The sequence below is a fragment of the Salvelinus alpinus genome, chromosome 2 (genome assembly GCF_045679555.1).
Source record: "Salvelinus alpinus chromosome 2, SLU_Salpinus.1, whole genome shotgun sequence".
Lineage (NCBI taxonomy): Eukaryota > Metazoa > Chordata > Actinopteri > Salmoniformes > Salmonidae > Salvelinus > Salvelinus alpinus.
This window is the reverse complement of record NC_092087.1, coordinates 81,525,094-81,544,729: the sequence shown is the minus strand read 5'-3', so window position 1 is coordinate 81,544,729 and position 19,636 is coordinate 81,525,094. Positions and strand designations below refer to the sequence as shown.

The following is a 19,636-nucleotide window of genomic DNA, read 5'->3' as shown; positions in this document are numbered from 1 at the left end:
TTCTGTTAATATGAATGACCATAATGTAAATGTGATTTCTGTCATTTTGAGAACTGTGGATGGACGCCCTAATCAGGTTACGTACCCAATACAATGGGTCCAGTAAATTTCTCAAATGTCCAGTAAATTAAAATGCTGCCGGTCAAATGTCCAGCGCCACATTTTCCTAACGGAAACCCTGGTGTGTGTGTGTGTGTGTGTGTGTGTGTGTGTGTGTGTGTGTGTGTGTGTGTGTGTGTGTGTGTGTGTGTGTGTGTGTGTGTGTGTGTGTGTGTGTGTGTGTGTTGGCATGCGTCCGTGTTTGTGTTTATATCCTGTCATGAACATTTAATAGTGCGTGAGGCTTGGGGGGTATAATAATGCAGTGTTCACTGAAGATCCAACTGAGTCATACATACAGGAGGGCTCCTCTATACAGGGGTCTCCTCTATACAGGAGCTCTCCTCTATACAGGAGGTCTCCTCTATACAGGGGGTCTCCTCTATACAGGAGGGCTCCTCTATACAGGGGGTCTCCTCTATACAGGAGGTCTCCTCTATACAGGAGGTCTCCTCTATACAGGGGGTCTCCTCTATACAGGAGGTCTCCTCTATACAGGAGGGCTCCTCTATACAGGAGGTCTCCTCTATACAGGAGCTCTCCTCTATACAGGAGGTCTCCTCTATACAGGGGGTCTCCTCTATACAGGAGGGCTCCTCTATACAGGGGGTCTCCTCTATACAGGAGGTCTCCTCTATACAGGGGGTCTCCTCTATACAGGAGGTCTCCTCTATACAGGAGGGCTCCTCTATACAGGGGGTCTCCTCTATACAGGAGGTCTCCTCTATACAGGAGGTCTCCTCTATACAGGGGGTCTCCTCTATACAGGAGATCTCCTCTATACAGGGGGTCTCCTCTATACAGGGGGTCTCCTCTATACAGGGGGTCTCCTCCATACAGGGGGTCTCCTCGATACAGGAGGTCTCTATACAGGGGGTCTCCTCTATACACGGGGTCTCCTCTATACAGGGGGTCTCCTCTATACAGGGGGTCTCCTCTATACAGGAGATCTCCTCTATACAGGGGGTCTCCTCTATACAGGGGGTCTCCTCGATACAGGGGGTCTCCTCTATACAGGGGGTCTCCTCCATACAGGGGGTCTCCTCGATACAGGGGGCCTCCTCGATAGAGGGGGTCTCCTCTATACAGGAGGTCTCCTCTATACAGGAGGGCTCCTCTATTCAGGAGGTCTCCTCTATACAGGAGGGCTCCTCTATACAGTGGGTCTCCTCTAAAAAATATATATATGCACACACACACACATATACAGGGCGCCAATGATACTTTGTATGATACTGTGTGTTTGTCTCCTTATGCACTAGTGTGTGTGTGTGTAATGAACACGGTGGGAGACAGAGAGCTGGTTTCAAGTGCAGGGCACAGCAGGTGTTTATTTGTAAAGGACCACAGGAGGAGGCAGGTAGCTGGGTCCAGGGGCAGGCAGAAGGTCACACACAGGGGGTCCAAAAAGGCAACAGTACAGGCAGGGAAAAGGCTAGTAACGTAGTCTGGGAGATCAGGCAAGAGGTTGATGACAGGAAATCTGATAGGCTAAAGTACAGGCAGGGAATAGGCAAAAAGGTGTCGTTAGTGAGGCAGGCAAAAACGATCATACACTGGATGATTAAATTACGTGAAAAACAGAGCTCTGAATAGAAGTGTGTCACAAAACAAACAATACCTCACAATGATGGGGTTTAAAGAACTGAACTAAATAGTGTGTGATAATGACATACAGGTGTGAACAGCTGATCAGGATTCAGGTGATTGGGATCTAGAGAGTGAGCTGCGTTCAGGGGTCTATGTGTTTGAGAGTGTGAGTTGGAAGCAGACGTTACAGTGTGTGTGTTGTCTGCTTGTGTTAGTTGGTGTGTGTGTGTGTCCCTCCATCTCAGTGTGTGTGTCCCTCCATCTCAGTGTGTGTGTGTATATTTATTTGTGTCGGCCTATAGTGTGAATGTGCTATCCTTGTCTAGTGGGGATGTGGTCATCATTACAGGCTGTAGGGACATCAGGACACCAGATGTAGGCAGCAGAACAGTGGGTGGTACTGCACTCTTAGGAGACCAACTCTGCATTTTAGGGAGGGGTGTGTGTTTAGGGAAATAGCGTCCCTTGGTACAGGAACAGTATGATGGTATGAAAATCTGGATACCGGCCAACCCTAGAATGTGTACGTGCAGGCGTGCGTCGGTATGTATACAAGGGAATATTTGTTGCTGTTCCTCCCCTGCAGTATTGGTATGCAGCATTTGCTTTGATCATTAACCCAGGGCAGCTGACACTTGTTTGTTTATGTATGCATCTGTCCCTCTCTCTTGCTCTCTCTCTCTCTCTCTCTCTCTCCCTCTCTCTCTTTCTCTGCCTCTCCTTCTTTCACTCCCTCTCTCTCTCCCTCTCTTCCTCCCTCTCACTTCTCTCTCTGGCTCTCCCTCTCTCATTAACTGATAAACATGCCATTAGTGCTCAATTGAATTTTAAACACTCACCCTCAAGCCATATCTCTAGTGGACTCCCCCTCCTCCCCCCTTTCCTTACCCCCTGTCCCCCAAATTATCGCTGCCAGCAGAGTATAGGCCCCTCTCTCACGCACACGCACACGCACACTCTCTCTCTCTCTCTCTCTCTCTCTCTCTCTCTCTCTCTCTCTCTCTCTCTTTCTCACTCTATCTTTGTCTCGCTCTCTCTTCCTCTCTCTTTCTCTTTATCTCCCTCTCTTCCCTAGAGAAATCAGTGTTGCCAATGCCAACTGGCTGGGCTACAAACACCTGGCACATATGCCCCCTCATGCCCTCCCTGTCTGCTCTCTCTCTCTCTCTCTCTCTCTCTCTCTCTCTCTCTCTCTCTCTCTCTCTCTCTCTCTCTCTCTCTCTCTCTCTCTCTCTCTCTCTCTCTCTCTCTCTCTCTCTCTCTCTCAGGAAACGGTCTGCAGGCACGATCTTCTTTCCTCCCTCACTCTCCATCTCTCTCCCTCCTTTGTCTGTGCACTCTCATTGGGCTGGCAGGTAGCCTAGTGGTTAGAGTGTTGTGCCAGTAACCGAAATGTTGCTGGATCGAATCCCCGAGCAGACAAGGTAAAAATACGTCGTTCTGTCCCTGAAAAAGGCAGTCAGGGACAGAACCGGTAGGCTGTCATCAACCAGGCCAGCGCCTGGTTAAAAAAATGTTTGGTTTCTGACAGTTTGGAGTTTACTCAGCTTTCTTCTCAAGGACACAATGACCTTTAGGTTGGAAAGAGAAAGGGAGAGAGAAAGAGAAAGTGAAAGGGGAAAGGGACAGAGAAAGAGAAAGGGAAAGGGAGAGAGATAGAAAGTGTACAGTGTGTCTGTGTATTCATTCATAGAGTGAAAATAAGTGGGTATCAGAAAGAGAAATACACTTTGTTTCTGCACTTCTGTCTATTTCTGTCTCCACAGCAGCCATAGTAGATGAAGTGTGTGTGTGTGTTCTTCGCTGGGATTGTGTGTATGTGTGCCCAGCAGCCTGTGTATTATACAGAATCAATATAATCCATCAGGTGCATTAAAGGCTAAAGTGTGTCAGGCTGTCAGGCCTAAGTGTTCCTCTCAGTGTTTGTGTGTGTGTGTGTTTGTGTGTCAGGCTGTCAAGCTAAGTGTTCCTCCCATACACTGACTGGATAGATGTACATCCTAGAGAGGGTTGACACACAGAGTATAGGGTTATTAGGGAAGTTTATAATGACATGATTCCAGCTCTATAGCTTTTCCTTTCAACTATGTTGGACACGCATCCACTTCCATTTGCAGAGACACCACCATACATAAACACAGGCACACCCTTTTTGTTATTTTGATACGTCTGGGGAAATTTATTTTTAGCTATATGAAACCTGTTTTGCTTTGAAAACCAGCCAGGTCACCCGTGATACAAGTCAATATTCAACGTCCATCCATGTCTGAGGACATCAGGAGATTACGTGGAAACCGGCCACTAGTGGTAACAGTGAGCGATGTTACCTTCAAGTAGGTTTCGGTGTTGTGGACGGGGATGGAAGATGGGTGTAAGCATCTGCCTCTGGTGCAAAAGGTTTCGTATCCGAATCCAGCAACAGAAAGTAGCTTTTTCAATTTTTGTTTTTGTCACACCCTGGCCTTAGTTATCTGTGTTGTCATTATTATTTTAGTTAGGTCAGGGTGTGACATGGTGAAGTATGTGTGTTGGTTTGTCTAGGGGTTTGTAGGTTTAATGGGGATATGTCTGGTCTAGGTGTTTGTATGTCGATGGCTGCCTAGATTGGTTCTCAATTAGAGACAGCTGTGGTTTATTGTCTCTAATTGGGAGCCATATTTAAGGCAGCCATGGGCATCATGTGTTTGTGGGTAATTGTCTATGTTGAACGTTTGTTGCTTGTCTGTGCACTTACGTTATTTAGCTTCACGGTCGTTTGTTGTTTTTTGTTAGTTTATGTATAGTGTTCGTTTTCGTGTTTTTCTCTCTTCCACAATAAAGAGATGTATTTTGCACACGCTGCGCCTTGGTCCACTCTTTCACCTCAAGACGATCGTGACAGAATTACCCACCAACCATGGATCAAGCAGCGTGAGAGGAACCAGGACTCGTGGACTTGGGAGGAAATATTGGACGGAAAGGGACCCTGGGCTCAACCAGGAGATTATCGCCGCCCCAAAGCTGAGCTGGAGGCAGCGAAAGCAGAGAGGCGGCGATATGAGGAGGCAGCACGGAAACAAGGCTGGAAGCCCGTAAGTCAAACCCAAAAATTTATTGGGGGGGGGCTCTCGGGTAGTTTAGTTGGGTCAGTTGGGAGACGTGAGCCAACTCCTCCTGCTTACCGTAGGGAGCCGGTGAGGGCGGATTTGGAGGTGAGCGAAGCAGAGACAGTAAAGGAGTTAATGGAGAAATTGGAGGAGAGAGTTATGAGGGATGTACTGGTTTGGTGCATGAGGCACAGCATCCGTCCGAATGAACGTGTTGGTGAGTTAATGTCACCGGGAACAGCTCTCCATACTCGTCCTGAGGAGCGTGCTAGCCGTCTGGTGAAGACAGTGCCTACAGCACGCACAAAGCCTCCTGTGCGTCTCCAGAGTCCTGTGCGTTACTGCTCCTCGCACTAGCCCTGTGGTGTGTGTTCCCAGCCCAGTACCACCAGTGCTGACACCACGCACCAGGCTTCCAGTGCGTCTCCAGAGCCCTGTTCCTCCTCCACGCACTCTCCCTGTGGTGCGTGTCTCCAGCCCAGTGCCTCCAGTCCCGGCACCACGCACCAAGCCTCCTGTGCGTCTCCAGAGCCCTGTACGTACTGATCCTTCTCCCCGCACTCGTCCTGAGGTGCGTGCCCTCAGCCCGGTACCACCAGTTCCGGTACCACGCACCAGTCCTATAGTGCGCCTTGAGAACTCAGTGTGCCCTGTCCCTGCTCCCCGCACTAGCCCTGAGATGCGTGTCCTCAGCCCGGTACCACCAGTTCCGGCACCACGCACTAGGCCTAATGTGCGTCCCCAGGGTCCAGCATGCCCTGTTCCCTCTCCCCGCACTAGCCCTGAGATGCGTGTCCTCAGCCCGGTACCTCCAGTTCCGGCACCACGCACCAGGCCTACAGTGCGTCTCAGCCGGCCAGAGTCTGCCGTCTGCCCAACGGCGCCTGAACTGCCCGTCTGCCCAACGGCGCCTGAACTGCCCGTCTGCCCAACGGCGCCTGAACTCCCCGTCTGCCCAACGGCGCCTGAACTGCCCGTCTGCCCAACGGCGCTTGAACTGCCCGTCTGCCCAACGCCGTCTGAACTGTCCGTCTGCCAAGCAGAACTGCCCGTCTGTACTGAGTATTCAAAGCCGCCCGTCTGTACTGAGCCTGCAAAGCCGCCCGTCTGCCATGAGCCTGCAAAGCCGCCCGTCTGCCATGAGCCTTCAGAGCCGTCCGCCAGACAGGAGCCGCTAGAGCCTTCCGCCAGACAGGAGCCGCTAGAGCCTTCCGCCAGACAGGAGCCGCTAGAGCCTTCCGCCAGACAGGATCAGCCAGAGCCTTCCGCCAGACAGGATCAGCCAGAGCCTTCCGCCAGACAGGATCAGCCAGAGCCTTCCGCCAGACAGGATCAGCCAGAGCCTTCCGCCAGACAGGATCAGCCAGAGCCTTCCGCCAGACAGGATCAGCCAGAGCCTTCCGCCAGCCATGAGCAGCCAGATCCGTCAGCCAGCCATGAGCAGCCAGATCCGTCAGCCAGCCATGAGCAGCCAGATCCGTCAGCCAGCCATGAGCAGCCAGATCCGTCAGCCAGCCATGAGCAGCCATGAGCAGCCAGATCCGTCAGCCAGCCATGAGCAGCCAGATCCGTCAGCCAGCCATGAGCAGCCAGATCCGTCAGCCAGCCATGAGCAGCCAGATCCGTCAGCCAGCCATGAGCCGTCCAGCCAGGATCCGTCAGAGCCGTCCAGCCAGGATCCGCCAGCCAGCCAGGATCCGCCAGAGCCAGCCAGCCAGGATCCGCCATTTAGTCCGGTGCTGCCCCTTAGCCTGGTGCTGCCCCTTAGCCTGGTGCTGCCCCTTAGCCTGGTGCTGCCCCTTATCCTGGTGCTGCCCCTCATCCTGGTGCTGCCCCTTATCCTGGTGCTGCCCCTCATCCTGGTGCTGCCCCTTATCCTGGTGCTGCCCCTTATCCTGGTGCTGCCCCTTATCCTGGTGCTGCCCCTTATCCTGGTGCTGCCCCTTAGTCCGGTGCTGCCCCTTAGTCCGGTGCTGCCCCTTAATCCAGTGGGGTTAAGTTGGAGGGTGGTCATTTGGAGGAGGCTACGAAAGCGGGTAGTGACTATGGTGGGGTGGGGACCACGACCAGTGCCAGAGCCGCCACCGTGGACAGACGCCCACCCAGACCCTCCCCTAGACTTTATGCTGGTGCGCCCGGAGTTCGCACCTTAAGGGGGGGGTTATGTCACACCCTGGCCTTAGTTATCTGTGTTGTCATTATTATTTTAGTTAGGTCAGGGTGTGACATGGGGAATGTATGTGTGTTGGTTTGTCTAGGGGTTTGTAGGTTTAATGGGGATATGTCTGGTCTAGGTGTTTGTATGTCGATGGCTGCCTAGATTGGTTCTCAATTAGAGACAGCTGTGGTTTATTGTCTCTAATTGGGAGCCATATTTAAGGCAGCCATGGGCATCATGTGTTTGTGGGTAATTGTCTATGTTGAACGTTTGTTGCTTGTCTGTGCACTTACGTTATTTAGCTTCACGGTCGTTTGTTGTTTTTTGTTAGTTTATGTATAGTGTTCGTTTTCGTGTTTTTCTCTCTTCCACAATAAAGAGATGTATTTTGCACACGCTGCGCCTTGGTCCACTCTTTCACCTCAAGACGATCGTGACAGTTTTAAGCCTATCCCAAACCTTAACCCTTACCTTAACCATTCGGAGGTAATGCCATAACCTTAAGAATAAAGACTTTGAAATTTGACGTTTGGAACAACATTGAATTTTGACGTTTGAGAAACATGGATGAACGTCTAATTCTGACGTGAGACTGTGAGATCTGGTAGCTGAAAACAGCCTATCGCACAAAAATATAAACGCTAGAAAACTAGCTTCCTTCTGCTCTGACAATGTTCCCCAACTCTGAGGATTGGTTTTTCCAGCAGGACAATGTTCCCCAACTCGGAGGATTGGTTTTTCCAGCAGGACAATGTTCCCCAACTCTGAGGATTGGTTTTTCCAGCAGGACAATGTTCCCCAACTCTGAGGATTGGTTTTTCCAGCAGGACAATGTTCCCCAACTCTGAGGATTGGTTTTTCCAGCAGGACAATGTTCCCCAACTCTGAGGATTGTTTTTTCCAGCAGGACAATGTTCCCCAACTCTGAGGATTGGTTTCTCCAGCAGGACAATGTTCCCCAACTCTGGGGATTGGTTTTTCCAGCAGGACAATGTTCCTCAACTCTGAGGATTGGTTTTTCCAGCAGGACAATGTTCCCCAACTCTGAGGATTGTTTTTTCCAGCAGGACAATGTTCCCCAACTCGGAGGATTGGTTTTTCCAGCAGGACAATGTTCCCCAACTCTGAGGATTGGTTTTTCCAGCAGGACAATGCTCCATGCCTCACAGCCAGGTCAATCAAGGTGTGGATGGAGGACCTCCAGATCAAGACCCTGTCATGGCCTGCCCAATCTCCAGACCTGAACCCCATTGAAAACCTCTGGAATGTGATCAGGAGGAAGACACATCCATAACCTGAGTGTAAACCAGATTGCATACCAGAGAGAATACTATAGACATCAAGAAAGCCAGTCAGTTGATTATTGACAAGTTTTTCCAACACTTTTGATAAACAGGGCAAAATAGAAATAGGCCTATAACAGTTAGGATCAGCTTGATCTCCCACTTTAAATAAAGGATGTACCGTGGCTGCCTTCCAAGCAATGGGAACCTCTCCAGAAAGGAGAGAGTGGTTAAAAAGGTCGAAGATAGGTGTGGTGATGATAGGTGCAGCAACCTTAAAGAAGAAAGGGTCTAAACCATCTGATGGTTTTTTGAGGTCAAGTTTCAGGAGCTCCTTTAGCAACTCGGATTCAGTGACTGCCTGCAGGGAGAAACTTTGTAGCGGGGCAGTGGAAAAAGAGGGAGAAGCATCGGGGATAGTCGCATTAGAAGAGGTGGGAGATGAGGAAATTTTGGACACATAGACCCCTTTTTTAGCAAGTGTCTATGACAAATCAGGAAAGGTCATTTCACTGAGCAGCCATTATGAACACAGGCTGTAAAACAGTGATCACTAAGGTCATTACAGAATACACCAGACTGACACCTATCAGGATTATTTGTGAGGATAACATCAAGAAGAGTAGCCTTTGATGGGTGTTTGGAGTCGTACCTTGTGGGATTGGTAATAATCTGAGAGAGATTTAGGGAGTCGCGTTGCTTTAGGACTTGGTCAGCTGGTTTAAGCATGTCCCAGTTTAGGTCACCTAGCAGGGCAAATTCAGACTTAGTGTAAGGGGCCAGGAGAGAGCTTAGGGCAGGTAAGGTACAGGCCAGTGCTGATGGAGGAGAAATTAACATTAAATTATCTGGCAACCGCTCTGGTGGACATTACTGCAGTCAGAATACCAATTGCACGCTCCCTCAAAACTTGAGACATCCGCGGCATTGTGTTGTGTGAAAAAACTGCACTTTTAGAGTGGCCTTTTATTGTTACCAGCACAAGGCGCACCTGTGTAATGATCACGCAGTCTAATCAGCTTCTTGATATGCCACACCTGATAAGACTACATGAGACTTGTACATGTGAAGATACATACAGGGTTGGTTACTATAAAGTGGGTATTTAGTGTAAATGGTACAGAAGGGGTTTCATCTGAATCTTAGACAGTAAGAAAAACGTCCAAATAGAAGCCTATATGGAATGTGTGTTATGCAAGGCAGGCTAAACTCAATGACCTTTTGAGTACACACACACACTCTCTCTCTCCAATTCAATTCAAAGGGCTTTATTGGCATGGGAAACATATGTTAACATTGCCAAAGCAAATTAAGTAGATAATATACGAAAGTGAAATAAACAATAAAAATGAACATTAAACATGACACTCACAGAAGTTCCAAAAGAATAAAGACATTACAAATGTCATTATGTATATAGTGTTGTAAAGATGTGCAAATGGTTAAAGTACATAAGGGAAAATAAATAAACATAAATATGGGTTGTGTTTACAATGGTGTTTGTTCTTCACTGGCTGCCCTTTTCTTGTGGCAACAGGTCACAAATCTTGCTGCTGTGATGCACACTGTGGTATTTCACCCAGTAGATATGGGAGTTTATCATAATCGGGTTTGTTTTCGAATTCTTTGTGGATCTGTGTAATCTGAGGGAAATATGTGTCTCTAATATGGTCATACATATGGCAGGAGTTTAGGAAGTGCAGCTCAGTTTCCACCTCATTTTGTGGGCAGTGTGCACATAGCCTGTCTTCTCTTGAGAGCCATGTCTGCCTACGGCGGCCTTTCTCAATAGCAAGGCAATGCTCACTGAGTCTGTACATAGTCAAAGGTTTCCTTAATTTTAGGTCAGTCCCAGTAGTCAGGTATTCTGCCACTGTGTACTCTCTGTTTAGGGCCAAATAGCATTCTAGTTTGCTCTGTGTTTTGTTAATTACTTGACACATTGGAAATAATGATCTTTTTGTTTTCTCATGATTTGGTTGGGTCTAATTGTGTTGCTGTCCTGGGGCTCTGTGGGTTCTGTTTGTGTTTATGAACAGAGCCCCAGGACCAGCTTGCTTAGGGGACTCTTCTCCAGGTTCATCTCTCTGTAGGTGATGGCTTTGTTATGGAAGGTTTGGGAATCGCTTCCTTTTAGGTGGTTGTAGAATTTAACGTCTCTTTTCTGGATTTTGATATTTGGCGGGTATCGGCCTAATTCTGCTCCGCATGCATTATTTGGTGTTTTATGTTGTACACGGAGGATATTTTTTGCAGAATTCTGCATGCAGTCTCAATTTGGTGTTTGTCCCATTTTGTGAATTCTTGGTTTGTGAGCGGACCCCAGACCTTACAACCATAAAGGGCAATGGCTTCTATAACTGATTCAAGTATTTTTTATCCAGATCCTAATTGGTATGTCAAATTTTATGTTCCTTTTGATGGCATAGAATGCCCTTCTTGCCTTATCTCTCAGATCGTTCACAGCTTTGTGGAAGTTACCTGTGGCGCTGATGTTTAGGCCAAGGTATGTATCGTTTCTTGTGTGTTCTAGGGCAACGGTGTCTAGATGGAATTTGTATTTGTAGTCCTGGCGACTGGACCTTTTTTGGAACACCATTATTTTGGTCTTACTGAGATTTACTGTCAGGGCTCAGGTCTGGCAGAAGATCTAGGTGCTGCTGTAGGCCCTCCTTGGTTCTATCATCTCTCACACACAAACAAACACAGACATAAATACACACTCTTCTCTCTTTCCTCTCTCATTTTGTCTCTCTTTCACTCTACACTCTCTCCTTTCCTTTCTCTCTTTCTCTCTCTCTCTCCCTCTTTCTTTCTTTCTCTCTCTCTCGCACTCTTGCACACACACTCCCTTTTCTTGCAGTACATTGTTTTGATAAAATCCACTCGTCTCTGATTCCCATGTCCTGCCTCAGTAAACATAGACAGTTGGTAACAAGACCACTGTAAGAGAGTGTGTGCTGTTATACAACTTTCCATTCACTTCCTCTTGCTGTTTCTCACACTGTAGTGTCCTTCCCCCCTGTCCCTGTTCACTAGCCCACACGCACGCGCACACACACACACACACACACACACACACACACACACACACACACACACACACACACACACACACACACACACACACACACACACACACACACACACACACACACACACACACACATAGACACATACATGCAGAGACAGACAGACACATACATGCAGAGACAGACAGACAGACACATACATGCAGAGACAGACAGACAGACACATACATGCAGAGACAGACAGACAGACACACACATGAAGAGACAGACAGACAGACACGCAGAGACAGACAGACAGACATGCAGAGACAGACAGACAGACATGCAGAGACAGACAGACACATACATGCAGAGACAGACAGACACATACATGCAGAGACAGACAGACACATACATGCAGAGACAGACAGACACATACATGCAGAGACAGACAGACAGACATGCAGAGACAGACAGACAGACAGACAGTAGGTAATGGCCCGGTAGGCTCCTATTAAATCCAGCTACGGGACCACAACTCTGAGCGTGCACACACACACACCCACACACACCCAGGGACAGCCAGGGAGACCCAGACAGGCTAGAATAGAATAGATTACTATATTAGGTATGTTGTTCACAGTGACACCAGTGACAGTGACTGATCTGGCAACAGAATAGAGAGAGAGAGGAGAGATAGAGTCTGGTGGGTTTTGGTTCTCATGAACTGATTTGAGGGGTGGAGAGAGTGAGGGAGATAGAGAGGAAAGGGAGATACCTAGTCAGTTGTACAACTGAATGCATTCAACTGAAATGTCTTCCGCATTTATTTTTTTATTTAACCAGGCAAGTCAGTTAATTCTCACGAGTCACCAACCCGGGTCCGGGATCACCCCCCACCCCCCCACACACTGATTAGCATAGCTAGCATAGCTTCACAAGTAGATAGTAGCATCTAAATATCATTAAATCACAAGTCCAAGACACCAGATGAAAGATACAGATCTTGTGAATAAAGCCACCATTTCAGATTTTTAAAATGTTTTACAGGGAAGACAAAATATGTAAATCTATTAGCTAAACACGTTAGCAAAATACACAATTTCTTTGTCCACCATTTTTTCTCTCCACCAGTAGCTATCACCAATTCGGCTAAACTAAGATATTGATAGCCAATAACCTATAAAAAACCTCATCAGATGACAGTCTGATAACATATTTATGGTATAGGATAGGTTTTGTTAGAAAAAAGTGCATATTTCAGGTAGAAATCACAGTTTACAATTGCACCGACCATCACAAGACGACTAGAATTACTATAGAGAGCAACGTGTATGACCAATTTACTCATCATAAAACATTTCATAAGAATAGACAAAGCATAGCAATGGAAAGACCCAGATCTTGTGATTCCAGACAATATTTCAGATTTTCTAAGCGTTTTACAGCGAAAACACAATAAATCGATAAGTTAGCATACCACATGTGAAAACGTTACCAGAGCATCGATTCAAGCCAAAGAGAGCTATAACGTAATCATCGCCAAAATATATTAATTTTTTCACTAACCTTCTCAGAATTCTTCCGATGACACTCCTGTAACATCATTTTACAACATACATATACAGTTTGTTCGAAAATGTGCATATTTAGCCATACAAAACCGTGGTTACACAATGAAAATACTAGGAAATCAAGCCTCAAAATGTTTGACGTCATCTTTCAGAGTGATCTAGTTTATTCGAAAGCTAATCATATACTTGACTAAAAAATACAGGGTTGACAGGAATCGAAAGACAAATTAGTTCTTAATGCAATCGCTGATTTACATTTTTTAAATTATCCTTACTTTTCAATACAGGTTGCGCCAAGCGAAGCTATAGCAAACAAGATGGCGACATAAACGTTTAACATTTATCGACAGAAACACGATTTATCATATTAAATATTCCTTACTATGAGGTGATTTTCCATCAGATTCTTGGGCAATGTATCCTTTCTTGGGTCCAAGCTTCTTTTGGTCGATAGATGTCCTCTGTCCTTCGAAATGTCCACTAACATCGACCGAGACCCCGAAACGTGCCCAAAGCTTCAAAGTGCACGACAAAGAAATTCCTCAAAATCGCACTAAACGGATATAAATTGCTATAAAACGGTTCAAATTAACTACATTATGATGTTTTTAACAACTATAACGACTAAAAACATGACCGGAGAAATATCACTCTCTAAACAACCATTTGGAAGGAGGCAGGTCTGATGTCCATTTTGCGCATAACGCATGCAGGAAGAGAGCGGTACTTGCACGTTTTCGTGTTTTATAGTGGCTCTGATTGCGCAATCGACTCCATTCAAAACGTGATGACGTACTGACACCCAGAGGAAGACGTAGGCAGTGTCGGTTTCTCTATAGCATCTACTGGCACCTTAAAACCGATCCCAGATCAGGGGTAAAAATTTCTGAAATCTGACTCCCTGTCAGGAAAAGTGATGTAGAAGTAGTTCTGTACCACTCAGAGACAAAATTCCAACGGCTATAGAAACTAGAAAGTGTTTTCTATCCAATAATAACAATAATATGCATATTGTACGATCAAGAATTGAGCACGAGGCAGTTTAATTTGGAGACCAAAAAATGCTAATGCGGAACAGCACCCCCTATAGTTGCAAGAAGTTAAGAACAAATTCTTATTTACAATGATGGCCTACAGCGGCCAAACCCTAACACGGACGACGCTGGGCCAATTGTGTGCCGCCCTATGGGACTCCCAATCACGGCCGGTTGTGATACAGCCTGGAATCGAATCAGGGTCTGTAGGGATCCCTCTAGCACTGAGATGCAGTGCCTTAGAATGCTGCGCCACTCGGGAGCCCCAACCCCTCTGAATCAGAGAGGTGTGAGAGAGAGATGCATGAGAGAGGTGTAGAGAGAGAGAGTTCCCTTTTGTACTTCAACCATTTGCACATTGTTACAACACTGTATATATACATAATATGACATTTGTAATGTCTTTATTCTTTTGGAACTTCTGTGAGTGTAATGCTTACTGTTCATTTTTATTGTTAATTTCACTTTTGTATATTATCTACTTCACTTGCTTTGGCAATGTTAACATATGTTTCCCATGCCAATAAAGCCCCTTGAATTGAATTGAGTTAGAGAGACCGGGAAATGAGATAAGAGCACTTCTTCTTATGGTGGTGTGTCTGCCAATGGAGTGGTAGAGTGAAAAGAAGGAGGGAAGGAGAGAGAGAGAGAAAGATGGAGTAGAGAAAGATAGAGTAAAGAAAGATAGAGGGAAGAGATAGATAGTGATGGAGGAAAGTGAGTGATGAAGGGAGGAGAGAGAAACTTAAAGACAGAAGAGGTGAATGGGCCCTCAGCCATGGTGATTCTAAAAGACACGTGAGAGAAACAGAGAAGCACAATATGAGTGTGTGACTCACTCAGTAAAGAGCTAGTGCAAACACACACAAACTCATACATACAGACTGACGTGCTCACACACACACAAACTCATACATACAGACTGACGTGCTCACACACACACAAACTCATACATACAGACTGACGCGCTCACACACACACAAACTCATACGTACAAACTGACGTACACACACACTTATACATGAGCTTACTAATATACAGATCAAATACACTCACAGCAAAGGCTGACACATCACACGTAGCTAGATACATATTTTATGTGTGTTTATCTGAAACATATTCACAGACAAACGCTTTTTTCATAAAAACATATTCAGAGAACTTTTGCATTAGTGCAGGAACAGGGAACTAGTTCCTAGAAAGATTTTTTTTATTAAAATTTGTTTTACAGTTTTCCTATTTGCTTACAATCCCCTGAGCTTCCACTGTGTTTTGATTATGAGAGCTAGCCTAGCTAGCATCAGTAATGTTGAACAATGAGAGCACTAGCTAACCTAGCCTATTATTGGCTGTGTTTGAATTGTGAGACATCAATCTAGCCTGGCTAGCATTTCATTTTGAACTGTGAGAGCAGTTAGCTAACCTATTCTAGCATTGTGTTTGAACTGTGAGCGCACTTGCTAGCCTAGTTAGTATAAGCTCTTAGTATAAGCTCTTTTTGAACTTGCCTAGCATTAGCCATGTTTAAAATTATGAGCGCTAGCCTTGTTAGTATTAGCTGTATATGGACTATGATACCTTTATCTAGCCCAACTAGCTTTAGCGTGTTTGAACAGGCTGATACCGGCTGGCCGTTGGCCACTTCTAGTACTCCAGTGTTTGTGTATTTCCTTGTTTGCCCCACAGCATTGTTAAAGGAAAGATGACTATGTTACAAAACTCATCATGCCAGTTGTATTTCTGCCAGCTTGAACGGCAATAGCTCAGATACACAGGAAAACATGAAATGGCCCCTGTAATCGATAAGACATCATTCAGAGCTGCACAAAAACTACATAACATTCAAAATAGGTGAATCTTTCCTTTAAATGGCAATTCCGCCACTTTTCAACCTCATATTCATTATCTCCAGCACCATATCAGTGTCTCTACATATGTGAAAATGGCACGTTTCAATGATCTGTGGTTAAATAAGAAGAAAGGTCCTCATGCTTCTCTGTGACGTTTTTTTTCTTTTGATGATGTCATCAGATATAACTTTTTTCCCATATACACTGGTATTGTGCTGGCGATAATGAAAAGTGGTAGAATTGCCATTTAACTCCGCCACTACAGTCTCTGGTGTTGTGCAAACACACTGTGATACACCACAGCTTATATTACTGTCTCTGTCTGTCTGTCGGCAGGTCTGACTGACTGTCTGCAGGTCTGAATCACTGACACTGACTGACTGACTGACTGACTGACTGTCTGCAGGTCTGAATCACTGACTGACTGACTGTCTGCAGGTCTGAATCACTGACTGACTGACTGTCTGCAGGTCTGAATCACTGAATCACTGACTGTCTGCAGGTCTGAATCATTGACTGACTGACTGACTGACTGCAGGTCTGAATCACTGACTGGCTGACTGACTGACTGCAGGTCTGAATCACTGACTGACTGACTGACTGACTGTCTGCAGGTCTGAATCACTGACTGACTGACTGACTGCAGGTCTGACTGACTGACTGACTGTCTGCAGGTCTGAATCACTGACTGACTGACTGTCTGCAGGTCTGAATCACTGAATCACTGACTGTCTGCAGGTCTGAATCACTGACTGACTGACTGACTGACTGCAGGTCTGAATCACTGACTGACTGACTGACTGACTGCAGGTCTGAATCACTGACTGACTGACTGACTGACTGACTGACTGACTGACTGTCTGCAGGTCTGAATCACTGACTGGCTGACTGACTGACTGCAGGTCTGAATCACTGACTGACTGACTGACTGACTGTCTGCAGGTCTGAATCACTGACTGACTGTATGTCTGCAGGTCTGACTGACTGACTGACTGCAGGTCTGAATCACTGACTGACTGTCTGTCTGAATCACTGACTGACTGACTGACTGACTGTCTGCAGGTCTGAATCACTGACTGACTGACTGACTGTCTGCAGGTCTGAATCACTGACTGACTGACTGTCTGCAGGTCTGAATCACTGACTGACTGACTGTCTGCAGGTCTGAATCACTGACTGACTGACTGACTGACTGACTGTCTGCAGGTCTGAATCACTGACTGACTGACTGACTGACTGTCTGCAGGTCTGAATCACTGACTGACTGACTGTCTGCAGGTCTGAATCACTGAATCACTGACTGTCTGCAGGTCTGAATCACTGACTGACTGACTGCAGGTATGAATCACTGACTGACCGACTGACTGACTGACTGTCTGCAGGTCTGAATCACTGACTGACTGACTGACTGACTGCAGGTCTGAATCACTGACTGACTGACTGACTGACTGCATGTCTGAGTGACTGACTGACTGACTGACTGACTGTCTGTCTGCATGTCTGAGTGACTGACTGACTGACTGTTGGCAGGTCTGAATCACTGACTGACTGACTGTCTGTCCACAGGTCTGACTGACTGACTGACTGACTGACTGTCGGCAGGTCTGAATCACTGACTGACTGACTAACTAACTGTCTGACTGTCGGACTGCACAGTGCAACTGCTGGGTTGATTGTGTGTGTGTGTTATGGTGGTTGTCTGTGTATTGTTAAGTGTGTGTTCTTGTGTTTTAACACCTGTGTGTGTTTCCCCTCTGCAGGGATGAAGACCTACCTGATCTCAGGGAGGAAGATAGAGCATGCTCAGTGTGGTTGTTCTCAGGACATCCTGACCCCGTGCCCTCGCCCCCACACCTCTGCCCTCGTGCCTGGGGGGGCTGCTGCCCTCTGTGTGTCCTGCACTGTGAATGGGGAGCAGACAGAGGAGGGGGCCGGACTCAATGGATGCCAGGATGAACATAAGACTAACAGCGCCAAGGTAGATCACACGCCTATGCTGGCATGCAAGGACACATCCACATATACACACACACTGACAACACACTCCTGTGCCAACGTAGCTTACCACACACCTACTAATAACACACACCTGCACCACACACTTGTCTAACACACATCCCTCTCTCTCCTTCTTCTTCTGTAGTTTACTCCAGGCTGCAGCCCCAGGGCTCTGAATGGCATTCTCAGTCCTCCACTGGAGGACTCGGTGATGGCCAGCCAGAGCTCTCTATGTGACATGCTCCAGGAGAAAGAAAAGAAGACCAGTACGGGCACAGGGACGGGTACCAGCCTCGGTATGGGGGGTCCAGGAGGGGCGGGACCGGGGGGCACAGGCATGGACCACTCCGCCCTCATCCCGCTACGCTCCAAGAACTTCAGGGAGAAGAGTGACGTCCATTTTGTTGATGTCATCAAGGAGGACAGGTGAGGACCGGAGGGACTATGGTGGCTTTTGGCTTTACTTATGAACTGTTTTGAGTTCAGTACATCTAAATAACCTAGACCAGAGTTCAGTCATAAATCCTGACCCTGAACCAGTGTAGAGGGGCATATTAAAGTTGGGAGATAGTAGGTGGCTTTAGTGGAGTGATTGACGGTCTAAAGCTGACCCTGGACTAGTTGATAGGACTAGTTGTTATTTACTACTGCACTGTTGTTAGATACTACTGCACTGTTGTTAGCTACTACTGCACTGTTGTTAGCTACTACTGCACTGTTCTTAGATACTACTGAATTGTTCTTATATACTACTGCACTGTTAGCTACTACTGCACTGTTCTTAGATACTACTGCACTGCTGTTAGATACTACTGCACTGCTGTTAGATACTACTGCACTGTTGTTAGATACTACTGCACTGCTGTTAGATACTACTGCACTGTTCTTAGATACTACTGCATTGTTGTTAGCTACTACTGCACTGTTAGTTACTACTGCACTGTTCTTAGATACTACTGCACTGCTGTTAGATACTACTGCACTGTTGTTAGATACTACTGCACTGTTGTTAGATACTACTGCACTGCTGTTAGATACTACTGCACTGTTGTTAGATACTACTGCACTGCTGTTAGATACTACTGCACTGTTGTTAGCTACTACTGCACTCTTCTTAGATACTACTGCACTGCTGTTAGATACTACTGCACTGTTGTTAGATACTACTGCACTGCTGTTAGATACTACTGTGTTGTTAGATACTACTGCACTGTTGTTAGATACTACTGCATTGGTGTTAGATACTACTGCACTGTTGTTAGATACTACTGCATTGTTGTTAGATACTACTGCACTGCTGTTAGATACTACTGCACTGCTGTTAGATACCACTACATTGTTGCTAGCTACTACTGCACTGTTGTTAGATACTACTGCACTGCTGTTAGATACAACTGCACTGTTGTTAGATACTACTGCACTGTTGTTAGATACTACTGCATTGTTGTTAGATACTACTGCACTGTTGTTAGATACTACTGCACTGTTGTTAGATACTACTGCACTGCTGTTAGATACTACTGCACTGTTGTTAGATACTACTGCACTGCTGTTAGATACTACTGCACTGTTGTTAGATACTACTGCACTGTTGTTAGATACTACTGCACTGCTGTTAGATACTACTGCACTGTTGTTAGATACTACTGCACTGCTGTTAGATACTACTGCACTGTTGTTAGCTACTACTGCACTCTTCTTAGATACTACTGCACTGCTGTTAGATACTACTGCACTGTTGTTAGATACTACTGCACTGCTGTTAGATACTACTGTGTTGTTAGATACTACTGCACTGTTGTTAGATACTACTGCATTGGTGTTAGATACTACTGCACTGTTGTTAGATACTACTGCATTGTTGTTAGATACTACTGCACTGCTGTTAGATACTACTGCACTGCTGTTAGATACCACTACATTGTTGTTAGCTACTACTGCACTGTTGTTAGA

The 19,636-nt window shown here is 46.3% G+C and overlaps 1 protein-coding gene across 1 annotated transcript in view; it reads left to right on the top strand.

Annotated features, from left to right (window-relative positions):
* The window catches only part of LOC139567929 (adenylate cyclase type 9-like), an 83,386-nt gene that overhangs the window by 45,493 nt on the left and 18,257 nt on the right, over positions 1-19,636 (top strand). The window contains exons 6-7 of the mRNA XM_071389543.1: positions 17,446-17,663; positions 17,829-18,109. Coding sequence (XP_071245644.1) covers positions 17,446-17,663; positions 17,829-18,109 — 499 coding nt within the window. The remainder of the gene's footprint in view (positions 1-17,445; positions 17,664-17,828; positions 18,110-19,636) is intronic.